This window comes from Schistocerca gregaria, chromosome 5, assembly GCF_023897955.1.
Source record: "Schistocerca gregaria isolate iqSchGreg1 chromosome 5, iqSchGreg1.2, whole genome shotgun sequence".
NCBI classification, from domain to species: domain Eukaryota; kingdom Metazoa; phylum Arthropoda; class Insecta; order Orthoptera; family Acrididae; genus Schistocerca; species Schistocerca gregaria.
In genome coordinates, this window is record NC_064924.1 from 500,177,839 (window position 1) to 500,204,737 (window position 26,899).

At 37.2% G+C, this 26,899-nt stretch overlaps 1 protein-coding gene across 2 annotated transcripts; it reads left to right on the forward strand.

Annotated features, from left to right (window-relative positions):
- Nucleotides 1–861: 861 nt before the first annotated feature.
- LOC126272874 (uncharacterized) lies at nucleotides 862–26,169 on the forward strand. Of its 2 annotated transcripts, XM_049976097.1 has the most exons (7): nucleotides 862–1,069; nucleotides 1,247–1,430; nucleotides 1,519–1,709; nucleotides 4,618–4,827; nucleotides 4,911–5,195; nucleotides 5,302–5,485; nucleotides 23,534–26,169. In XM_049976097.1, the coding sequence occupies exons 1-7, from the start codon at nucleotides 913–915 to the stop codon at nucleotides 25,650–25,652; spliced, it is 3,330 nt and encodes a 1,109-aa protein (XP_049832054.1). In that variant the 5' UTR covers nucleotides 862–912; the 3' UTR covers nucleotides 25,653–26,169. The 2 variants fall into 2 exon arrangements, with proteins under 2 accessions (XP_049832054.1, XP_049832055.1); XM_049976098.1 differs by lacking the exons at nucleotides 862–1,069; nucleotides 1,247–1,430 and adding an exon at nucleotides 4,354–4,508 and having other exon boundaries at nucleotides 1,620–1,709.
- Nucleotides 26,170–26,899: the final 730 nt, after the last annotated feature.

The window sequence follows — 26,899 nt, forward strand, 5'->3', positions numbered from 1 at the left end:
ACTTTGTTGTCTGTTTCCACACACAACATCATTGTGGAAAGAGCATTTTCGCTGACCCAGTGGACCGGTGAATAAAATCGATTGCTTTAATGAACCGTGAAATCAATCTTACAATACCAGTTTATCTACAAGTTGACCTGGATTGAGTTTTATAAATAAGTAAAAGGGAAATAAGAGTTATTGAAAAAGGTAAAATCTTCCGAAAAATATGGTGTGCCAACTACTTCTGCCGCAATAAGTTCCATGTACTTGTATTGTAAATGAAGAGTACTTAAATTACTTTTTTACTTCATTTCCACATTTCCATCTCAGAGTGTCCCCACGAGGTCCGAGCTATATGTGCAACACTACACTCAACCTTTTTTTCGAAACTGGATCCTTGTAACTTCTCCCTAGAGCCAGTAATCTTAACGTCACCGGCAATCAATCATGGGAGCACTTTCTAGCCACATAGTATGTTTTTTTTGTGAAAACATAAGTTGCAAACACAGAGCATAAGAGTTTCCTCCGTTTCTAAGTAAATGACATAAACTTAGAAGTTATGAAAGCGTAGTCGCGAGGCGTAAACTGTATGTGACCACGCATGCACAAACATTTGCGCAGATATATGCGTAGGCACATCGTGGCCTGTGTACGGTCCTTTACTCTTTCATTCCTTTTGTGTTTCTACTGTTTACAACTTTTCTAGTTTACAGATGTACTATTTTTGTGGTTGCTGACAGAAATTTTCGTTTCAGATCCACGAATAATGCTATCCTTCACTTCACAAAAATTTTGTTGTCTTCAGCAAATTACTGTTGTCGGGGCTTAGAAGGCTGTGACTTTGCGTCAACGAATGTAAACAGACGCTAGACCCGCGGTAATTCTAAACAATAGCTTAAGTTGTTCGCCAGTAGAGGGCAAGGGAAAAATATGGCAGCGGTGAAGTTGAAATCGAACGAAAATTCTTGTACGAAGTCGTTCACTGAACATAAGAATGAAAATATACCAGAAGAATTGACTTTTAGATTATATGATGCGTTTCTTATTGTATTATCAATGGGAACATTTTTGGTGGATTTGAGTACTGGTAAGATTGGCCTTGCATGTGAATGTCAAAGGCAGGCTATTATGTGTTGATAGGTGTATCACACCAGTTTTGGATTAGATTGAAGGCCATCAGAAAAAATTCATGTTGTAAACTTATTGATATGCACTATATTTTCATAGCTACAGATGGCTTCAGGTCGTAAACATTATTTTTCAGACGCAGTCTTGGTTGTCGAATATTTTGAAAATGGGCACTTTTATTGGGCTATTAGTACTTTGTTACTAGTTGTTTTCCCAGCTGCTATGGTGCAAGTGTTTAGTATGCGGTGGCATATTATGGATGAATCGGCAGGGCTATTGCACTGGGTGGCTCACGTTTTCCTTTTGGGCTTGATTCACAGGTGAGTGGAATGTAACTAGGGGCCTATAATGTTTGCTAGGGGACTATGTCTTCGTTAGTGTTTGCTAAATTTTTGTTTTCGTTTACAGGTATGTTGTTGCATTGAAGACCGGCTTTGAAGCACGCTCATCAGGCGACCCTCTCGACTTCCAGCGGCTCTATCATCAGCAAAATGACATTTGTATGTTACGTTTATTTGAATCGTTTATGGAATCTGCACCACAGTTGGTTCTTCAGTTGTACATCATGATATCTTTAGAAGATTGGCGCAGTTGGACAGGTAAGTTTGACGTTTTGAAAGTTAAAAAGTATTGAACATTTACGGAGAGTGTTAACATACGATTACAGTATGGGTGTTAAGGCCGCTGGTTTCTCATGCTGAGTGGACCTTTAGAGGTAGGATACCAGTGGTTCTTTTACGTATCAAAAAGATTTTAGAAAGTATCAAATATTCAGTTTAGGTCATCTTCATAATCCAGCATTACATATATGATAAAGCAAAATGTTACTTTAATATGATATAGCGAAATGTTACTTTAATTGGCAGTTCTATTTGTACAAAACATTGACTATCTTTCTGTGCTTAAAAGTAACTCAGATTGTAGTTTTAAGCAGAGTTAGTTGTGTGACTTATAAAGGGTTCTTTAGGAGTAATTTCAATAGAGAGCTAGCCATTAAGAGCTGAAAATTCTCATTCCATGACATAGACACTTGCAGATATCTAAGTGTTAAATCTTCCTTTTTAAACAGAGGCAATATTTTTTTCTGATTTCATTACTCTCATATGTAATGATGAAAGCATTGGGCTTGTATTTTTCTCCACTTGACGTTCTTTCATAATGGTATTTTGCAATCTCTGGCATTGATTCATTTCAAGGTGATACAAATGTTTCTCCTCAGAATTTATTTTGGTTTTCTTTCCATACTCCTTGGAGGTTTTTGATTTCATTAGTATATTTCCTTTTGCTTTATGAGTTATATGGTTTTGACTGTTGATGTTTGATCAAGAAACATTTTAATGTTAGAGATAGTCTTTCACTTTTAACATAGCTTTTGAAATTATTCAAGTATGTGCATCGTGCCACATACCTAAAAAAGAAACTATATTGATCAGGCACTGTTGGACCATGCCCTTCTGTAACTATTGTAGATAAATGGCTGAAATGCAGTATGCCCTGAAATAAATGTTGTACGGAAACATCTGAAGTTATTACTGTCCCCTCTTCTGGTAGATGGAATGTTCTAGGATGACACTGACATGTTACTAACTCTAAGTAAGAGCTGTGTTTTAAACCTTCTTACAGTAATCATTATGTGGTTTTGGGTTGTATGTGTATCATTTTCTTATAGTGCATATTAAATTACATAGTTGGTCAATATGTACTTGAGACACAAAAATATAGGAAAAGTTAGTTGGCCAAAACAACTGTTCAAAGTGAAAGGGTTATGCAAACTTGTAGTCTCCTGGTAGATTGGGTGACATTGTGCCATTAGTACTTTAAGGACTCTGGTTTGAGTTGCAACAAATCTTATAATTTCCTTGTGGAATTTATGGTGAAGTTACTTAGCAGTTCTTTTGGTACTTGTGTTGTGCAAATAATAGTGTGGGTTTAATTCTATAATACACAGAAAATTGCCACTACATGTAAAATTGGTAATTTCATGTTGTTGACATACATCATTTTCTAATAACCCAGAAGACATATTCTCTCTCTCTCTCTCTCTCTCTCTCTCTCTCTCTCTCTCTCTAATAGTGGTTCTCTCAGGCAGAAAACAATCAACAAAATAGAATTCTACAAATATTTGTTGTGATTGAATATGTAAAAGTGGCATATACAAAGTAAAATCTGTACTTGTAAGCTGTTGGTGTTTACAATAACTGAATCATTTGATACTGCTTGACGAACTCTCAACTTCTCCCCTTTGTTTAACTTTGACCCTGAACAACACTAAATGTCTGTAATCACCTCTGAGATTTCATATTCACATTACTTGGCTTTGCCAACTCGCAGCCAAACTGCTATCTTCCAATGTTACCTAAGGCTCAGACTGTACTGTAGATCAGCACCATGACCTGCAGTCCAAAAACTTATACCTATAAAAGAAATACTGTCAGCACTCTGGCATATTTGTTTATGCTCATGCAACATCACATGCCACAACATCATTACGTTACTGGTTATAGCAGACATTAGAAATTGGTAGGTTCTGTTGACGCAAAATTTCTCATAGCTTATCCACAATTTTCATTAAATTCTCCTTTCCTGTAGTACTAAGACTGCTACCCCAAATGTTATTAATTTCATCATTTAAGTAGGTGCTCCTCTATCACAAATATTTTAAGTTAAATAAACAATAAATGAAGTACAAAGCTTACAAGTGAAAACTTAAATGTAAATGAAGCTTAGTTTATTGTACACTCCAGATCTTCATTGTAACACACAGATCTATTTCAGTTAAGTTGCATACCTTTAAAGAAATCTGTGTTTGCAGCTTATGAATGATGGCTTACGTTCAGTTTTTTGTGAAGTGTAAGTAAACACGAGTTAGCTGGAACAGATATACTTTCCCTTACTTTCAGTGTTGTATACACACTGATTCACTGTGTGCTGTGTAGGTCTCTTTAATGACTATAATTTGCCTATTTTCAAGAGACATTCAACATGGACAATGGACAAATTTTTATGTATGAGTTCGTTACATAAAATCTGTTAACATGTTAAAAAGTTCTCATAAATGCTGGAGCTTCATACTAAAACTTCATTATTTATTTCATTGTATGTGATGTAACAAATCTGCATGAACTTAGAATATTAACACAATAACAATTATTGTTAACTTTTCTCAGGCATGAAAAATTTGAAAATTCTTTATAGCAACCATTGACAATAACTTCTCTTGAGTAATTCTAGCTTTTCTGTCAGCTCTTCCAAACTACCAATGGTGGTGGATGAAAAATGCTCTAAATTTTTTTCAAAGGCTGTTTACCAGTCTGTCAGTCATGAACAGTTGCATGCAGTGAGGATTGCTTCTGGTAGCAAAAATGGACTTGTGGCTGTGCTTACTGGGATCTACAAAGGTTAGCTTTTCATTTTTTAAACAGTCATTTTGTAATGTTCATTGCATGGTATTACTAATGTTAATGAAACCATTAATCAGATCACCAACAGCTGTGATGAATGTTGCAGGTGTGTCAGCTGTTGCATCACTTGCGTCTCTAGCTTGGGCAGTTGCAGCATATACCAAAGCTATGAGACGTGCTCGTCCCGATAAACGTTCATTGTCTGCAGTAGGCTTCCTGCTGCAAGCAGTTTGGCGAGGAAGCATGATAACGGCCCGAATAACAGCATTGGTACTGTTTGCTGTTGGTTTTAAAGCATGGCTGTTTTTATTGCTTGGTATGTTTTCAGCAGATAGAGCTCTGTTAATTTAATTGTCTCGCCATATGCCAGTATAACTGCAGTAATCTTTCATGTTGCAGGTGTGCATTGGATAGGAATGACAGCTTGGATAATGTTCCAACATACTGACTTCTGTCAGTCACCATGGGAAGAAAAGATATATAATTGTGTTGTGGGTGTGATATATTGCTTTTGTTTTTTCAATCTCAAAGAGGGTCGCTCAAGAAAGCGTATGCTTGTATTTTATGTCATTGTTATCCTACAGAATGTCAGCTGTCTGGGAATGTTCATCGGTTTCACAGGAATGACAAGGTTCAACCTTGTAATCTTTGGCACCACTGCTGTTGTTGGTGGGACAATATTAGGTAAGTTTTAATTCAGCTTAATTACTATTGTGATTTGATTGTGGAATATTTTGTGTACATCAGATTGCCATAATATTATGAACATTTAAATTTGTAATTTCCTCAGGTATCATGAGCATGCTGCTTTATTATGGTTTTTTCCATCCTGCTGGGCATATTAAATTTCATTCAGAAGCAGTAAATCATGATGCACGTGAAACACAAATGTCCACCATGAAGTCAGAAAACACAGCAACAATTCGCTCATTAAAGCACTGTTGGGATTTATATAAAGAACAACCAACTGGAAGGTGAGAAGTGTTCTGTTTTATCTATTGGTATTCATTACCTTTGAAGGCAGTGTTTACTCTCCTGTCATGACGTTTCCATTACAGTCGCCTCCAGCCGAGCCATACCAGTATGACTATCATCTCAATGTGTGTCCCACTTAATTTTTTCTGCCTCGTAGTTCTTTTCTGCAGGTATATTTCATTATGAAACTTGTCACTGGCATCATTTATATTACTTTACATTTATAAATTTTGTTATTGATTCATTGGTCACTTTTTTCTGTTGTTACCCTTGCTTCTATCCCACTTCAACCATCTTGCTGCTACACATTTGTCATGTGCTTTTACTTTCATCACTAAAGTGAAACATAATTATCAATTTGTCTTATACATTAGTTCCTTTGTTTGTAGTCTCTCTCTCTCTCTCTCTCTCTCTCTCTCTCTCTCTCTCTCTCTCTCTCCCCCTCCCCCTCCCCCTCTCCCTCCCCCCCCTCCTTTTCATGAATGTTGTTAATCACTTCATGTGACACTTATATATTATAAGTGCCTCTCCAACTGCTTCACATCTTCACATTTTTTCTCCTCCAGCTGTTGCCTAACAAGTTGGGTTTCAAACATATCATTGTCCCCAATATTCTGCTTCTACCCATTCTTAATTTATTTTCCTTGTACTAATCACTCTATTCTACCACAGGCAAATGGTAGGATGATTCTTACAGGAAGATACCATTTGATTGACTAGCTATACTCAATCATTGATCTTCTTAAAACATTATTTAAGTTTCCAATGCTAATTCTACCCTTTATGGTCTCTCATTTTTTTTCTCCTTTGTTTTGTTAATGTTGTCTCTCTTCATCTACACTTCTTAGTTTCTATCTCTTATTTCTTATTATTCTTGTCTGTTGCTTCTATCTCCAGTCACCTCTTTTCATACTTTTGAGAAATCAGAGAATTTTGTCACCTAGAATGAAAATACACTTTAATTTGTAAATTGTCTTTGTTGCTCAAAATACCAAACACAGGAGACTTAAGTCAGAGACAGAAAAAATTTCTTTCTGAAAATGCATAACTCAGTCTTAAACAAATTTGATATGCACTTTGATGGGTTTGGTTCACAAATTCTTGGGGCTGAAGATATTTCTGTAGACTTTTGATAGTCCCACCTGGAGAATAAGACAAATCTCAATTTCCATTTTGCTGGCATCCGTCTGTACCCCTCATATACAGTTCTTGATGTAGCTAAATGGGTGATAATTTGGAAGGAACCCGTTCCTGCTTTTTGAAAAAAGTGTAGCAAGGCTTCGCATTTGAGGTTGCCAACTTGTTTTTTAGTGGAATGTATGTTGTATGGTTTGCTTTGATTTTTTATTTGGTCCTGTTGATGACATATTGTACAAAGGGTGTACTAGTAATGTAGGACAAGTCAAGTGAAATAATGCAAAATTATGTGAACATTTTACATATCGTACAAATACTTGTTTTCTATGAATGATTGATTACGGACAATATTACAACCTGCATTTTACTGGAATAAGTTAAAGTGAGTACTTAAAATAGCAGAATTAATGCAAGTGCACTTTTTTATCCTGTTGCCACAGATAAGTAATGAAATTTACATTTATTCATTATGATTTAAATTAAGATACAACATTTTTATCTTTGTCACTTGAATAAGTTCAAGTAAATATTTAATTGTGCAGAATAAATGGTAGTACATATTTAACCTATGATATAAATAAATGTACATTTTATCACTATAATATATGTTAGAAGTACACACTTTAGTCTACATGACATAAAGATTTTCTTTCCTCTATTTTTACTCGAAAGGATGCCCCTTATTACTGTAGGAATTCTCTTGTTCTCTGCGGAATGTTTTTAGCTTCCTTTTGAATACCTGCATGGTATCAGTTTCCTTTTCATACTTTAGGAAGCTTGTTATATACATTTATTCCCTATTTAGTTACTCCTCTATTGACTTTTGTCAGAGTTGCAGAGCCTTGGTGGAAATTTTTTGCCTGTCTTGTTTTGCACTTGTGAATGTCTCAGTTTTTCTGGAATAATTCCTTGTTGCTGGCTACAAACATTCAGTGAGAATATGTATTGATTTGTATCAGTCTTAAAGAGACCTCTGCAGGATGTCCTGTTAGAGACCCCACATATCAACCTCACTGCTCTTGTAGTTTGAAGACTCTTTCAACTACTGTAGCATTTCCCCAGAAGATAATTCCATATGAGAGTACAGAATGGAAATATGTAAAATATGACAAATGCAATACTCCTCTGTTAACAAGGTGAGAAATACCTTTCAGAGCTAAACAAACTGTGCTAATTCATTTGGCCAACTGATCAATTTGCTCTGTCCATCTTAGATGGTTATCTATCTGGATGCCTAAGAATTTTGTATGTGTGGTTTCATAAAATGTGTTGTTGTCGATCTCCATTTCAGGAACTTGCAGGTTTTAATTTTCTGTGTGAAACTGTATAATGTTAGTTTTTGAAAAAATTAGGATTAGGCTATTTGCTGTGAACCATTTGTGTACTTGGTTAGTGACTTTCAGGACTGTATCCTACATTGTGGAGTTGGGACCCTTGATGAGAATACTCGTATCATCCACAAACATGACTATTTTTGCTCAGTCATTAATTGTAACGGGTAGATCATTAATGTTGATCAGGAAAATCTGTGACCCAAGGATCAAGCCCTATAGGACTCTGTATTTTACACTTCCCCAGTCTGAGTTTACTGTTACACCTGCCTCCATTAAGATAACTCTTTGCTTCCTGTTGTGTAGATAAGATTCTAGCCATGTCAAAGGTTTGTCTTCAGTGCAATAGTGTGGAAGCTTTTTTAACAATGCTTTAGTAAGGTCACAAAAGATCCCCATTGGGTACCTTCTGAGATTTAATTCACCCTAGAGTTTCATCTGTTAGGCTAAATATAGCTCTCTCTGTGGAGAATCCCTTATGAAAGCCAAACTGTGTAGATACCAGTAAGTAATTTTGTGTCATATGGCCACACATCCTATCATAAACTACTTTCTCAAACACCTTTGAGAATACTGGCAGCAAAGAAATGGGCTGATAATTGGATGGTACATTCCTTGCCCTACTTCTATGAATGGGCATCACTATTGCAAGTTTCAGTCTGACTGGAAATGTCCCACTTTTCATTGACTGGTTGCATAAATAGCATAATATGTGACTGATTTAGTCTGCACATGATTGTAGAATCTTATTATATATTCCATCATATCCAGAGCTTTCAATTAATTTTACGATTTTTTTCCAGTTTATTTAGTAGTTATGCTTTTGAAATGAAGTCTGTATTTAATGATTATAAAGAATCCCCTAGATTCTAAATTGAAACCAGATGTTGACCTAGGTTTCAGTGCAGATGACCATGCCTTCTTTGGAACACACTAAAACTACAATCTGCCTAAAGAGGCATGATCCAACATTAATACAGAATGCCCAAAAGAGCAAAAGACTCGCACGAAATGTAAAATAAACGGTACATGTGAACCATGTCAATAGCAGTACTTAGCTCAAATGTCAGAAGCGCGCTTCCTCATCCCAGCCAACACAGCCCACCGGAGGCTTGTAGTTTTAGTGTGTTCCGAAGAAGGCGTGGTTATCCGCACCGAAACCTAGGTCAACATCCAGTTTAATTTGCAATCAGGGTGGATTATTTATGATCATTAAATTATTCACGATTGCTGATGCGCTGCAATGTTAAGTTCTCAAGTCTGTATTTGATGTGATTTGCGTATCACTTAGTAGCTGTATGGTTTCTGTGGGAGACTGTTTATTATGGTTCCCTGATCTTTCAGAAAATCAGAGGCTGCAACTATTTGATTATTTTTGTCTGAACCACTATCAGAGGACTGTGGAGTCCATAGTTGTTCAGATTTTATGTTCCTATTTTTTATCATGTTCTATATGGCTTTTACTTTGTTGTTTGACTTGCTGATTTTTTTTCTGCGTAATGCATTTGTTTGCTCTTTCTCATTACATGTTAGAATTTTAACAGTATCTTTTTTTCTAATGTAGTTTCACTGCTAGGTTTGTACTAGCCCTTTGTTCTATGTAAAGGTCTCTCCTTCTAGCACATGTTATTTTAATGCCAGCTGTTATCCACTCTTTCATTTCACAACAGATTTTCAATTTTAATCTGTCTTTGGGGCGAGCAGGCTTCAAAGTGTTTGAGAAATAAGTCTAGGAATGAACTGAATTTCTCACTCGTAAACTATTTAAATGTGTTTGTTTCCTGTACCAAGCAGGTGATGTTTAGTTAGGCAGAGCACATCAACAATAGTGTCATCTGTTTCTTGAAGAGAAAGCAGTAGTTCGTCTTTTTTATTTAAAAGGCTTCTTATATTTTGGTGAAATACTTTTAAGCTATTCGGGTAATTTGTTGCACTTCTGACAGGTTTCTTGATGTTTGATTCGACATGAGCTAAATTATTATTAAAGAGTGCAACATTTACTCTCTAACTTTCCCTATCCTCTAGTCTAAAAAAAGGCTTTCTTTGAGTATTAACTACAACAGGAATATGCTGCAGTGGCAAACAATCACTACTCGTGGTTTCTGTGGAAGATACAACATTTTTTATAATTTCTCTTGCATCTGACATGAGAGAATAAAACGAGATTGTTTTGACTATGTTTTGAGTTATGAACTTTTGTGAAGTACATTCAAGTGGAGGCCATGTTTGGTATGGAATCTTTGGCCAGTGGTATTGATGTCCAGAACATTTATGTTTGCAGACTGACTGCATACGTTAAAGAGCTGTTCATTTGCTGCACTGATCTCTTTGTTCACACATGAGCAGCACTGATCTCTTTGTTCACTCATGATCAGGGCGATAAATCATATTGGTGCAGAATGTTGACATAAATAAAATTTGTGTTTCCTAGGTAACTGAGGCACTTCTTTAGTACTTGGGGAGGCTACTGAAGTTTCATTTCGGTACATGTTGTTTAAGCCACCAAATAATGCACTTCGTTACTTGAGAGAGCAGTGCTTCAGGCTTGACAAAACCTGTCGCTTTCACAATTTCTGCCACATTTACCCAAGAAGCGATCCCCTGTCCCTGAATTATCACCAAGAATAACAAGGTTTTTTTTCGGGTGATTACATCCGAAACGTGTTGGTAGATGTATTCAGGAACAGCACCATGTGGAATTTGTATATCTTCATGTTGATGTGTTAGAAACGCCAGTGTTCCTGAGAGCATTTATTGCAACACTCTGTATGTGGGTATATTCAGTGTGCCCTACAAAAGCATCGCTGTCACTGTCGCCACCGAGCTTTTTAAATCTTTTTGTTATGGAAATATTTGCTGGCCCATTTAGTATATCAGTACACAGATTGCACTTCCAGGTTTTTTGTCAAGTTTTCATTTCCTTCCAATGAGGAGTCTATCTTTGTACATTGAAAGTGAAATTGAGTCACACTTCACACATACAATACCACTTTTATTGGTTTTCCCACATTTTTTACATACACCATCATGTTTGTTGCCCAAAGTCCTAGCTTCTAATAACAATTCACTGTTTCTTTTATTATTGCATTCACTGTTTTGTTTCTTGAGAGTGTCGTAGTTATATTTTAAAACATTCATCTCTTCTAACAGCATGGCAATGATTTCGTCTTTGCAGTCTTCCATTATCGTTTTGCCAAGGCCTTATACATTACACCCTTTGCAACACCAATATTTTTATTTTGGATTTACGTTTACACATGTAAAATGATACATAGTTTTACAGTCGTGCACATTATGCCCTTTACACCACGTGTCCTGCAGTAGAAAGGTTCAGATGTCTGCTCTCGCAGTTCATACAATGATGTGCTTGCTCCATATGCAATTTTTTTTTGCAATTTTGAGCCGCCCTGTTTCTTCCTTCAGAAACTTTTTTGATAATAAAATATGCAGTACACACTTGATCATGATACACATTAAATTTGATATATGTTAAACACTTTTTTATTTCTGGTGCACTTATTCTGGGAACTAACATACAATTTACACTTGATACCTTTTTGATCTTATGATAAACAGTTTTCACCATATATGTCTTTTAGTAAAATATTGATGCATAGCAGTTTTACTATGTTCCATGTGAAACTTTATGAAAATTCATTGCTGTTATTACACTCCACATATTTCAAGCAAAACAATGTAACAGCTCTTTCAAACACAAAGGCCTGGCCACACTGCCTTATCTATGGGTGAATGTGTATCATATCACAGTCTGAGAATGCAGCTTTTTAATTATTTCTTCTTTAGCTTTTAAATGCTGATTGAAGGAAATTGTTTCCCACACAGAACCACCACTGGATGCGGTAGTTAGTTTAAACAGTACATTTGAACATGTGGTCTTGAATTGTAGTTTATTAGGTGTGTGTGGTGTGGAAGGGGGGGGGGGGCAATCCATGTCAGTATATTCATTGCATTGTTGTCTCTCTCTTTTTTTAATTAAAATAAATTTGCCTCTTGCTACTATTTGCAGTCATACTCTGAATTCCATATGCATTCTGCAAATAATAGCTAAAAGCAAAAAAAAAGCTACAGAAAGAAGAGAACCAAAAGAACTGCACCCACTTATGTTTAATTCATTTGCGGCCCATCCATTCTTCATTATCAGCTGCCATAAAATACGAGAATGCATGAACTGGTTCTACCACTCTTCATTAATTTGTACAATTTTCCTTCCAGTGTACTTATTGTGCATTATTTTAGATTTATAATGAATGATTTTCAGGACTGTTTTCAAACTTGATCTGTTACCTCCTGTTTGTTGAAGTTCATCTGAACTAGTGGCTCCAAGTACAATGTCATCAGCAAAACAAAGTTGGTTCCGATATGTTCCATTAACACACATTTCTTCACTTACAGAGTTTAAGAATCTCAAAACATTCTGAAGGAATACTGGGAATAGATTTTGTGATACAGAATCTCTGCCCGATTTTATTTAAATTCTTAACTTGTCACTTCTGAAACTGTAAGGCTGACACATATATTCTGTAGTTTACTCATGATGTAAATAAAATAGAAAGAAACTTCCACATGGGAAAAATATATTAAAAACAAAGATTCCAAGACTTACCAAGCGGGAAAGTGCCGGCAGACAGGCACATGAACAAAACACACAAACACACACACAGAATTACTAGCTTTCGCAACCGATGGTTGCTTCTTCAGGAAGGAGAGGGAAAGACGAAAGGATGTGGGTTTTAAGGGAGAGGGTAAGGAGTCATTCCAATCCCGGGAGCGGAAAGACTTCCCTTAGGGGAAAAAAAGGAGAGGTGTACACTTGTGCGCGCGCGCGCACACACACACACACACACACACACACACACACACACATTTAAAGGCCTAAATATGTCTGCTTGTGTCTGTGTATGTGCGGATGGATGTGTGTGTGTGTGTGTGTGTGCGTGTGTGTGCGTGCGCGCGCGCGCAGCGCAGCGCGCGCGCGCGCGCGCGCGAGTATACACCTGTCCTTTTTTTCCCCTAAGGGAAGTCTTTCCGCTCCCGGGATTGGAATGACTCCTTACCCTCTCCCTTAAAACCCACATCCTTTCGTCTTTCCCTCTCCTTCCTGAAGAAGCAACCATCGGTTTGCGAAAGCTAGTAATTCTGTGTGTGTGTTTGTGTGTTTTGTTCATGTGCCTGTCTGCCGGCACTTTCCCGCTTGGTAAGTCCTGTAGTTTACTCATATAGATTGAGTCAATGCTTTCACCCTCAAGGACTATTAATACTAATTTATCTGAGACTGAGTCAAAAAAATTACCAGAATCTATGAATGCAGGCAAAGAAGTATAATGTACTGAAGTTCCACTCTATAATTGAAGACTTCAAATAAAGAGAGTCTTGAAGTGCTAAAATCATGACGGGGGGGGGGGGGGGGGGGGGAAATGACTTAAAGTATGCAAGGTAATTAATGGTCGATTGCACTGTTAATGTGTTTTATTTGAAGGTTGAGCATAGGACGTACCTAGTTGACAAAGTAAATTGCAAACATGTATTGTAATAGTATGGAAATCACGCTGAATGTGGCAGTGCAGCGAAAAACTCTAAGTGTCATAGTTCAGTAGTCAACAAAAAAGATAGTCAAAGTTCATTCTGTTTTTGTAAAACTGTTTGTGCGCATTATTTGACAGTTGCTGCATGATTTCAATCAAATCTGTTGGATGCATTCTTGTTACTAATGGACTACATTTAAATTTGTGGCAGTCTAAGCCTTATTTTCTTTAGTATGGCACTTAGCCTTTTTTATTTCAAGTCTTCAGTTTCATTCATGACCTACAAAGTAGTCAGTGTGCTATGTCTACTTCTAAAGCCAGTGTGTTTCTTGCCTGGCTGAAATCCATTTTCTGTGTGTTTGGTGACAATTTTAGTGAATGTATGTTTCGGAAAAGAAGTCAGTAAATCTATGAATTTTATGTCTTGACTGCCATCTTTCATCTCAGATGGAATAATTACATTATTTTTCCATCTTTGGGGAATTGTATTCTTCTGCAGACATTTTGTAAACATTAGTATTATGTTGCCTCCAACTTTAGTTACTTCTGTCAAATAACTATCTCCAAGCACATTTACTTTCTTCACACTTTGAATAGCTTTACACACTTCATTTGTCTTTACTTTTGATTTTGTTGTTGGCCATCTGCTTTTCTGACTTGTCTCTTTAATTAGGCTGACATTTAAAGAAGTCTTTGAATGATTGATCAGTACTCTCTGTTGTTAATTATTGTGCCAGTGCCATCTTAACCGGAGGAATGGGAGCTTACTCAACATCAGTTTGTAAGATCTGCGAAGTCCTCGTTGAAACACAAACTGTGAAAGGAGTAAAAGTAGCCATACACTGTGTAGTCGAGATTTTGAGCGTCAACAGACACAACATTTGGACAATGTATTTTCTCAAAAATAAAATGAACAATCACATTCATGGCCCAGTGCTGATCCAGACTGAAACAATTTTCTCTGTTGTTTTTCCATACTCTTACTGTTAATCTTTATAAATTTTTGTTTATAATAGATGACATTATGGTAATAACTTACCGTATAGTGGAGGTGTTGAGTTGTTGGAGGGTTCATAAACAAGATTTGAAAACATTGCTAAGCTTTAGAGTGATATCCTACCTTTGGAGCTACAAGTACAGCCCTCCCCCCCTCCCCACGCTATACAAGCCTGTATGAATACTTTTTAAAATCTACGAATGAGATGAATACCTCTTTGTTTCTATACTTGTAATACTCCATTATTAGTTTTAGGCTAAGAATTTGGTCCGAGCAGCTTCTGTATGATAGAAATCCTCCTTAATCTTCTCCAAGTTGTGGTTCCAGAATGTTTTTTATCCTACTGTAAATTATGCGGGAGAAAATTTTGTATGTGCAGTCCAGAAAGATTATGCATATGTAATTATCTGGGTTGGTTCTATCTCTTTTTTTAAATAATGGATGGATTATTCCTGACGTCCAGTGCTCTGGAATTTTCTCTGTGGTCCACATTTCTATTAGATGTTGGTGGATATTTATGATCACAAGTTTTCCAGCATTCTTCCAGATTTCTGCGGTTACATGGTCTTCAACACATGCCTTGTAATTTTTTTAGTTCCAGAACTGCGACTTCTACCTCACTTACAATTAGAGGGTCTGTTAGGTCTGAGATGGTTAAAATAGGTGCTGGAGTGTCTACTTGAAATGTTTCTAGTGGGTCATCACAATTTAAAAGTTTGTTGAAAGTCTGCAAGGATCTCTGCATTTTCTTGATTACTATGTGCAAACTTTGCTGACTTATCTCTCAGCATCAGTGTTGAGGACTCATACTTTTTAAGATATCTCCCAAAGATTTTGTAATAATCTCTTGACTGTTTCTTGTGGAAGTTCTCTCTTTTCTAGGGTATTTTTAAGATGTTTGTATTTTGTCTGTCTGGTGATTTTATGGGTTGACTTCCTTTGTTTAATTAGTTCTAGATCTGATTCTTCAGACTTTTGGGCTTGATGTGTTGTACAAGCTTGGTGTATTCTTTCTAATGCTTGGTCACATTCTTCGTTCCACCACTCATGTTTCTTCCTGGGATTTATTGGAACCACCTCTTCTGCTATGGATTTTAATTTGGTGGTTAATTCTTCTAGTGTACTATAGTTCATAGATCCTTCACCTGATTTCCTGATGTATTCCACATTTTTGGTTAAGATGGTTGGGTAGAATTTTCTTCTAGCTTTTTTTTTCTGAGGTCTCTTCTTTAGCATTGGTGTTAATTTTATTTTGAGCTTCACAACATAGTGATCTTACCCTGAGTCTGCAGCCCCTTAAAACTTTGAAGTTGTAGATTACATGATGGTGAAATTTATCCATGCATACATTGCTCAGTTGCCATTTGCCCTTTCGGAAATCAGGGTGTTTCCAGGTTTTTAATTTGTGATGTTACCTTTTAAAACATGATGATTTTGAGACTAGTTATGGTTTCTTTTTTGTCCGTCAGAGTATTATTTTTCTGATTGATGGGAGCATGTGCATTGATAATTGTGTTGTGTATGTCTTATTTTCAGATTTCAAAGGTAGAGTTGCAAGTCTGGTGGGCTGAGGTTTGATTTGTATGATAGTCGATAATTTTGAGATCTATAAGGAAACCATTGTCAAATTGTGGACGGTTCTTGATAACTATTTTTTCAGGGATTCCTTTATAAAGTCGGTATTTCTGTGATTCAATAGGGTCTTGATAGCTGTTTCTTGCACAAGGAATTAACATTGTGTATCAAGAATAATGAGATTTTTTTAGGTTTAATCCTTTGATGTTTTTCAGTTTGTATCGACTTGAGTTCCTAGACGCTCCAATCCATCATTATCTTCTGAATGACAGTCCACCAAATCTGAATGCTGCCTTTCCTCCAATTTATGGTTGCAATCGATGGAAGTATTCTTCAAAAGACTGTTCATGGTCGACTAAGGTGTCACCCTGGTGCAAAGATAAATCCTCGAATTATAATTCTCAACGTTATTCAGAAAGGTGGTGATAAAAGATCACAACATTAAATTGTGAAGACAGAAAGAATTGAAGAAATTGGCCAACGTAAGACAAGGCCCATTAAAGGGCATGAAAAGGAAAGATACCATAGGCCTCCATTTGTAATACTGTCAGGGTCAGAAAGGAACAAGTGTTGACCAAGAGAGGTCAAATAGGATAGATGAAAGTGAGGGGCCTGATACAAGTGGAAGCAATGCCAGACCCAGCTTGTGGACCTGTGCTCACCACACACGTCACACAAGATGTATGCCGCTGAGCAAGGTACCATCATTATGGCAATGAATATTAAAATTATAAAACCAAAGAAGATGCTACATTTAATTTAGGTATAGGCAAGTTCTGGGCATAATCAGTCTAGAAAAAAGAATGCTATCATCATAGGCAGATTTAATTTCTTTCATCAAGTCTGTTCCTTTGAAGATCGGTATGCTTTGCATCTGTCTTGTTTAGGTTATAGTTACCTTTACACTGGTCAGAAGAAAGAAAACTGGTGTTCTATGGATCGGAGCATGGAATGTCGGATCCCTTGTGAAAGCATTATTGTGGCCAAGATAGACGAAATTATTCAGGTAGTGAAGGGAGACGAATATTTAATAGTCATGGGTGACTGGAACTCGAAGAGTTGGAAAAGGAAGAGAAGGAAACATTGTAGGTGAATATGGATTGGGGGTAAGAAATGAAAGAGGAAGCTGCCTGGTAGAATTTTGCTCAGAGAATAACTTAATCATAGATAACACTTGGTTCAAGAATCATGAAAGAAGGTTGTATACATGGAAGAATCCTGGAGATACTAGAAGGTATCAGATAGATTATATAATGGTAAGACAGAGAGTTAGGAACCAGGTTTTAAATTGTAAGACATTTCCAGGGGCAGATGTGGACTCTGACCACAATCTATTGGTTATGAACTGTAGTTAAAACTGCAGAAATTGCAAAACATGGGAATTTGAGGAGATGGGACCTGGATAAACTGACTAAAGCAGAGGTTGTACAGAGTTTCAGGGAGAGCATAAGGGAACAATTGTCACGAATGGGGGAAAGAAATACAGTAGAAGAAGAATGGGTAGCTTTGAGGAATGAAATAGTGAAGGCAGCAGAGCATCAAATAGGTAAAAAGATGAGGGCTAGTAGAAATCCTTGGGTAACAGAAGAGATACTGAATTTAATTGATGAAAGAAAATACAAAAATGCAGTAAGTGAAGCAGGCAAAAAGGAATACAAATGTCTCAAAAATGAGATCGACAGGAAGTGCAAAATGGCTAAGCAGGGATGGCTAGAGGACAACTGTAAGGATGTAGAGGCTTATCTCACGAGGGGGTAAGATAGATACTGCCTACAGGAAAATTAAAGAGAACCACTTGCATGAATATCAAGAGCTCAGATGGAAACCCAGTTCTAAGCAAAGAGGGGAAAGCAGAAAGTTGGGAGGAGTATATAGAGGGACTATACAGGGGTGATGTTCTTGAGGACAATATTATGGAAATGGAAGAGGATGTAGATGAAGATGAAATGGGAGATGTGATACTGAGTGAAGAGTTTGTCAGAGCACTGAAGGACCTGAGTCGAAACAAGGCCCCGGGAGTAGACAACATTCCATTAGAACTACTGACAGCCTTGGGAGACCCAGTTCTGACTGAACTCTTTCATCTGGTGAGCAAGGTGTATGAGCCAGGCAAAATACCCTCAGACTTCAAGAAGAATATAATAATTCCAATCCCAAAGAAAGCACGTGTTGACAGATGTGAAAATTACCAAACTCTCAGTTTAATAAGTCACAGCTGCAGAATACTAACGCGAATTCTTTACATACGAATGGAAAAACAGGTTGAAGCCGACCTCAGGGAAGATCAGTTTGGATTCTGTAGAAATATTGGAACACGTGAGGCAATACTGGCTCTATAACTTCTCTTAGAAGATAGATTAAGGAAAGGCAAACCTACATCTAGCAACTGTAGACTTAGAGAAAGCTTTTGACAATGTTGACTGGAATACCCTCTTTCAAATTCTGAAGGTGGCAGGGGTAAAATACAGGGAGCGAAAGCTATTTACAATTTGTACAGAAACCAGATGGCAGTTATAAGAGTCGAGGGACATGAAAGGGAAGCAGTGGTTGGGAAGGGAGTGAGACAGGGTTGTAGCCTATCCCCCACATTATTCAATCTGTATATTGAGCAAGCAGTAAAGGAAATAAAAGAAAAATTCGGAGTCGGTATTAAAATTCACGGAGAAGGAATAAAAATTTTGAGGTTTGCCGATGACATTGTAATTCTGTCAGAGACAGCAAAGGACTTGGAAGAACAGTTGAACAGAATGGACAGTGTCTTAAAATGAGGGTATAAGATGAACATCAACAAAAGCAAAACGAGGATAATGGAATGTAGTCGAACTTAGTCGGGTGATGCTGAGGGAATTAGATTAGGAAATTAGTAGTAAAGGAGTTTTGCTATTTGGGAAGCAAAATAACTGATTTGATGGTCGAAGTAGAGAGGATATAAAATGTAGACTGGCAATGGCAAGGAAAGCATTTCTGAAGAAGAGACAATTTCTTAACATTGAGTGTAGATTTAAGTGTAAGGAAGTCATTTCTGAATGTATTTGTATGGAGTTTATCCAGGTATGGAAGTGAAACATGGACGGACAAAAAGAGAATAGAAGCTTTCGAAATTTGGTGCTACAGAAGAATGCCGAAGATGAGATGGGCAGATCACATAACTAATGAGGAGGTACTGAATAGAATTGCGGAGAAGAGGAGTTTGTGGCACAACTTGACTAAAAGAAGGGATCGGTTGGTAGGACATGTTCTGAGGCATGAAGGGATCACCAATTTAGTATTGGAAGGCAGCATGGAGGGTAAAAATCGTAAAGGGAGACCAAGAGATGAATACACTAAGGAGATTCAGAAAGATGTAGGTTGCAGGAGGTACTGGGCAATGAAGAAGCTTGCACAGGATAGAGTAGCATGGAGAGTGCATCAAACCAGTGTAATGACTGAATACAACAACAACAACAACATTGCCAAAAGCACATCATACTCAGCATAAAACTAACACCTAGCTGATCTCAATTGCCTAAAAGAATATTGACTTTGTTCCCTCCAATATCTGTGGTAAGTGCTGTACTTCATTTTAAGTGGTTTCCCATCTTACTCATAAAAATGTTGTTTTAAGCACGTATAAAGTTTATGAACCGTTAATTCGGTATTATCAAAGTAAATCCTTCTGGCTCTGGCTCTGTTATAGTGAAAACTCCTTAGAAGGGAACTGGGATCAGTGTTCAACAACATGCCAAACATTTTTTTCTGTCGTATTGGGCTGATTATGGTGTCTACCTCGTTTGCCTTCAGGAACAGCACCTGGAATGTAGCAGAACTACCCCAAATTATTTTCATTCAATCTGATTATTGAATAAAATATTACAGACCTTAAAACAATATTTATGACATGGATATATCATTGTTAACATAACATATCTATCTTTATTGTATTTTGTGCTGATCTCGGCCTCATTTTAGGAATTGCAACACATATCGTAAAAATTTCTGAACTATTTTTACGAATCCATTATGTTTAATGGTATATGTCCAATAATAGTTCCTGTTTTGTGCTTCAGGATTGAGAGATGTAGTTTGTTTTTCGTTTTTTTATGTATATCCCATTAAGATTGCATCCTGAAGTACTTCATCACTACTATCCCAAAATGCTACACACAGTTGCTTCTCGATTCAAATAACTTTACCAACAGCCTTATATTGCCCTATACACATTTTTGTATTATCAAGCTTATTGTGTGGTGCGATAAAACTGGAACCGCATATCCGAACCATTATGCAACTGATTCATATGAAAGGATGACACCGACTGTCAATCTGTTGCATAATGGTTTGGATTTAAGGTTCCAGTTACATGGCACCATTCGATAAGCTTGTTATTACAAAAATAGTGTATGGGGCCTGAAGATGGCAATACTGAATTGCCAAAACTGGTAGCATCTGATATATAGGCCTAGAATAAAATAACCAAAATATACGACTTTTGGTAAAGTTTTTTTAATCAATAAATACGTACCAGCCGATGTCCCCTGGCCACAATGGACCAACGGAGACAGAACAGTTGCTTCTGTTGATCAATTTGTAAACTCTGACAGCACCTAGAATAGATTGCAACAAATATAGACTATGGTATAAAAATAAGCATAACTGTATAACGCTGAGGAAAATGAACAAATAAAACACAGACCTCTTCTTGTAACATGATTCAGATGGCTTGAACTTCTTGGCTGGTATTTTCTTTGCTGTGCACACAGGTATTTACATTTTGCCAGAATTTCGAAGCTTCTTAGCAACACTTTGTTTCCACCCTTCCGCATTGCAGTGTCATTTTAACCCTACACAGTTACTGTCATTGTCATTAATGATAATTTCTTTTTTGGAAGTAAGATTCATCACTAGCATCCATCTTCACAAAGTGGCCTCACCACTTGTTTGAACGATGAACTAAAGTCATGGGTGCAACAAAAGCATTGCACGAGATCTTCTTTCCAAAGAGCCATCTAGTGACATAATACGGAACTAATTTCCTTAAAACAACAGTTGAATGTTTGAAGAATGCAATGCACGTGTTTACACAATAAAAGCGTTAGACATTTAACCCTTTAAGACATTTTCTCAAAAGATTATGTTAAAAGTGCGCCATGCAATAAAATCTAAACTAATGCATAAAGGAATGTAATTTTTTTAATTTTTAGGGAATGCTGCTGGATACAGTAATATGTGCAATACACATTGTCAAAGAACATATTTTTAGAGAAAAAAATTATTTTAATGATGGGGCTTATCGAAAAAAATTAAAACTTTGATTTCAATTTACACTGAGACCCATCAAATGATGATATACTCAAAAATTTCAGGTATATATGGAATCTCTGTAGTTTCCTTAACAAAAACATCATAAAGGAATACAATTTTTTTTATTATGCTAGGGAAAAATCAAAAAGAACATAACACTACAAAATAAATTGTTTTGCTCTGAACGTGTTCTCAGTTCTTCAGTTATAAATCACTGACAAATGTGAGGTTGCAGTTATGACAACTACTTGCACACATGCTGACCAACACATGAAGGATGCAGTCCTTTCTTGCAACAAACACAAACTGTTCGTGAACGCCGCTGGCACTAAGAGGGTTAATGCTCTTGTTGTACCCAGGTACTCGATTGTTCATGAGTGGTTTGAAGAACATGATGGACAATTCGAGCAAATAATTTGGCCACTCAGTTCACGCGACTTGAATCCCATCAAACATTTATGGGACTAAATCGAGAGGCTAGTCTGTGCACTAAGTCCTGCATAGACAACACTTTTGCCAGTATGGACAGCTGTAGAGGAAATTGGGCTCAGTATTCATGCAAGGACTTCCAATGATTTGTTGAGTCCATGCCACGTTGCATTGCTACACTAAACCGGACAATAGGAGGTCCGACATGGTGTTATGAGGTATACCATGGTGTTTGACACCTTACTGTCTAGTATCATCAAGTACACTCATCACAGTCAGAAGCTAAGTAACTTGAAAAAATGCTTGGCACCAAACGCAACTTCACACAATCACATTTACTTTCCTGTCTTTGCACACTGGTAGGCAGCACACTGAACAACAATATACTTCAAAATATTTTGTTGTTACATTTGCTGCTATATGCAGAAAACACAGTTTGCACTGCTAATGTCAATGCTCCCACTCCTGACCAAATAGTCAAAATATATCCATCCCCGAGCATTGCAGTACTATTCTACAAGACAGGGTGTCCTCTGAAAGTACTGTCAAGGCATGTAGTTGAATTATATAAGCAAGTTAAATTATATAGGTAAGCTATGGTCTTCAAAACACCCTCTGTCCAAGTATTGCAAAGGTGTCGGTCTTATAGGAGAAAAAAGTGTTTACCCATCAGTGGGAATATCTATCGGTATTGGAGAAATTTTGAACCACCAGTCCAGGAGTGGCAGTCACCCTGTATGAAGTAAAAACAATTATCACCAGCGCATGCAAATTTGTCCGCCTATGACCATGAGCTCTATGGGGCCTTGGCTTCAGTAACACGCTTCAGGGTTGACATTTTATCCTTTCATGGTTGCCTCTCAGCAGAAGCCAGTCAAGTTGGCTTCAGGTGAATTGTAGCATTTAGACAACTTGTGTACTCACTAATAGATATTCACCATGGTAATGGTGAGCAAAGCGGACTGCCCCGTATTTACGCATTCCAAACGAACATGACTTCATACCCTTTGTCAGTGCTCGGGAATGAGACAGCAAATTGAAGATATTCCTGAAAGCATAATCAGACTATCTGTATTCAAATGCTGTGCTCAAACATGGTGCTTTATTGGGATACATCAACACCACAAGTGTGACCCTTCATTACAGCAGACTTCTGTCAGCAAGCAATTTCCTCTTTCCACAGCCTCTGTTATCTAAATAGTTCTACAGTTCTGCTTGTTACCTTCACATACTAAGTCTGTGATTTGATCATGTCCATAGCAACATCATTAGAACTTTACCACCATCGGATAGGTATAATTGCCTGACAGAGTTTCACTGTCTCTCTGCTTGGGTTGAAACCTACTCAATGAAAGATGCAACATCAACAGCTGCCGCCATGACCTTCTGTCATGAGTAGATTGTCCATGTCCGCATACCACTCCGCATCACTTCTGATCGGACAAACAGTTCACCATACCTCTTTAATGCATTTTCAACATTGCTTGGTATTAACTGAATCTGAACCTGTATCTGCTAACCAACAGCTAATGATCTTGAGGAATGGATCCAACACTAATTAAATGTCTCCTTCAAATGCTGCACAACTAAGGATCATCATTCAGAAATTGGCACGACTGGAAACTGCAAAGCTTGTATTTTTGTATGGGAACTGATAACCATGCAGCTGAGTGCCCTGCAGACTGAAACAGTCATCATCATCATGTATAAATTAACTCACTGTAAAAATTGACATCATTTGTTTTCTTGTTGCAGGATCAACAATATGCCATCCAATGGTGGCTCTCCACTTTCTGATGATGCCACAACAGACAAAAATCTTCTGTTAAATAACTGGGCACCATGTCAAACAGCAACACCAACAGAATTCTTAAATCTGGGGCTGGAAATTGCAGATGAAATAGAAATTGTAAAAAAGGCAAGTGAGGAGCCCAGAACACTAATTTCAACTACAAAATATGATGTCTTAAAACGGAAAAGACGTGGTATTTGTTCACCAGAGGAATTAGGAATAGATACTGAACATCCTTTGGAAGATATGAGCAGTCTGGAGGATATTGCTGCAACTACTGATGCAAATCTGCTCCAGAGGCCCTCATTTTCACCTATTCATGAAATTGGAATCGACCCCTCATTGGCTGATGGGAAAAATACAGTGATATTAGATGAAATGACAAGACAGAAACGCCGTGCTATCTGTTCTCCCATTGACTTCGATGTTTTCAATAGTGCACATGATATGCAAAACAACAAGGAGGAGAATGTTTTATCAATGTCAGTTGCTGATGCATCTACAGAAAGTGGTGGTGAAATTCTTTGTGAACAATTTTCAGGTACAGTAACAGAAAAGAAGTGTGAGACAGAACCTTGTAATGTAAATCACCAAGATGTGCCTCCAGGTGGAAGTGAAGATGCGCCAAGTGAAATACTTTCAGTACCGAGTGAGGTGCTCTCAGCTCATGACTATGAGAATATCTGTGCTGTAAACATTGCAAGAGAAGCTTGGGGTTTACGTTCTTGGCGTGGTTATTCCGACATAGAGACCTGGTTGCATGATGACAGTGTAGTGAGAGACAGAAGACGAGATACTCTCACCAGCACAGTAACCACAATTACTTCGGCATCTTCAGACAATTCGACGACAAGTGGGGAACCATTAGCTGTCACTATTTCTCCACCTCCAATTCCCTGCAGGCGACCTAATGTGGGAATTAGAGTACAACGTTCAAGACAAGATGATTATCTTGATACATTGGTTGATGACTTGGCAGAATGTGAAAGAAATCATAACTTACCAGATTTTGTTTCTGAGCAAGATGAGTTCAATGTATTCATTGCTCGTCCTTATGTTATCGACCAGAATGGAGCTTTCCATCCTGTTACAACACTGGACACTATCATGGAAGAACATGAAGAGTCAAGCACCGAAGCAGGTGACTCTATTAAACTCCGCAGGAGGCATGATTCTGCCAGCACACTGGTTGCTACTATAGATGAGATTCGGCGTGGCAGTTCTCTTTGTAACTTATACAACTCAACATGGGACAGCAGAAGCTGTAGTTCTGCAAGCACATTGAGTGGTAGCCCACAAAAATCTCCCAGCAAGAACAAATTTCCTTTTGATTCCGTTTACAGCACCTCTTTGCCATCACTTCCCAGTTCTTCCTTGAGTACAAATCCATATTCTCCAGTCACTCGTGACTCTCACTTGATTTCAAAGTTGCATGATTCATTAAATGATGACTGCAGAGTATCTTCAAAGATGGTTCCCAGTACCATGTCCCATGGACCAGAAATTGTTTTGGATGCAGTGTCATATTTATCACCACCTGATTCAGTTGCAGAACATTCAGCTCAGCAACAAGCTTCCTGTGCAGAGGCAAAGAAGACTGGAAAATCAAATAGAATTAGAAGAAAATTTTCTTTACTGAGAGAAAAATTTGAACATAAAGAATCCGATCATGATATAAGTCAGCAGTTAGACACTTTCACTTCAGCAGATGTCAAAAATTGTACAAAACCAATTTCAGATTTCTGTGTGACTGTGAAAAATGATATTGTGCTTGACATATCAGCTGAAAAGATGGAAGAACCATCAGATAAGGAAAACGTGATTCCAGCAGTCACATCTCGTATCAAACAGTGGAACAGTATTTTGAAAGGTCAGAATACAGACCAGAGACTACACTTTGAAGTGCCTAGTGTACGTGGTGAAACAGAAAGGGAAACTAGTAAACCAGTGAAGGTAGGCTACTTAAATTTGAAAGAGAGGAGGAGTGTTTTCTTAAAACAAGTCTTGTCTCCACCTAGATTTCAAAGTAAACCCAAGAGGACTTCTTTGTCAGCAGCATGGAAGGGTGTTTACGTGTCATAAGTTCTTATCTTAGAAGGGAAATATGTTTGACGTAGCAAACATGTTATCAGTACAAAGATCGTCTCCTTAGATGTACAAAAATAGTGCCACAGTACTGTGCTGCCTTTTCTGTTAATGTTGTAACAAGACAAACTACAAGTTTACTGCTGTATCAAAAACATTATAAATTAAACATATTTAAATTTGGTTTCAAGGTGCAAAACATTTAAAATGTGTAATTTATGAATACATACATCACAATGGCGATGTAATAAATGGTGCTATATTTTTATTTATATTTGAGTACATATCTGTAAATAAGATTTTTCTATGAATGTTTTATGTATAATATACAAAACTGCTTTTATATTTTACTGATACTGGTATGTGATTGTCACAGTGTACAGTTTATTTATCAGTGCATTCTACTGACGCTAATGTAAAATATTGCTCGATGAAAATGTATTTATGAGTTTGATCACTGATATTTGTACATCTTGTTCATGAAGTTATAAAAAAAACTGATTGAAGTGTTGAATTGTTCACATCTTTTATATTTTCTAATAAGTCAACAGATGTGTTACCATACAATCATCAGCAGAGAGCTTGACTATGTGTTGTGGAGATATTGTGTGTGTGTGTGTGTGTGTGTGTGTGTGTGTGTGTGTGTGTGTGTGTGTGTGTGTGTGTGTGTGTGTGTGGATACAAAATAGAGAGAATTTGTGCTTATTGTATCTGTTGGTCTTATTTCCAATAAATGCCAATTTTAAATAAATTACGGCCTTTTTTGTTTGTAGAAGGAAAGCTTTTGTTTCATAAGCATAAACTTACATATGAGCCAGTGACTAAGATGTAAATAATAATTTTTTGTGTATACAGCATCTAAGCAACTATTTTCTGCATGAAAAGAAAAATTCAGCTCAGAATGTTGCTAAAATTACTGAGACAGAGATGCAGAGCAGTTGTTACCTACACTAGGAATAGCCTTCCGTATTCAAAATTGAAACATGTGGCCTTCTTTAGAAAGGAATGCTGAATTGATTAGAGAACATGTATCAGCCCCAGACTATGTGGAGCCGCCCATCTCGAGAGGGAGGGAGTCAGAGTTTTCTCACCTATTCTGAAAATAACTGTTGTGTCTTTGTGAAGTAAAATCTCCAATATTTTTAGATATGCAGACAACCTTTTATTTCCTGTAATAGTTAGTGTTTTAAAGATTGAAGAATGCTTTATTTATACTGCAACAGAGTTTAGATAGTTTGAGCTCA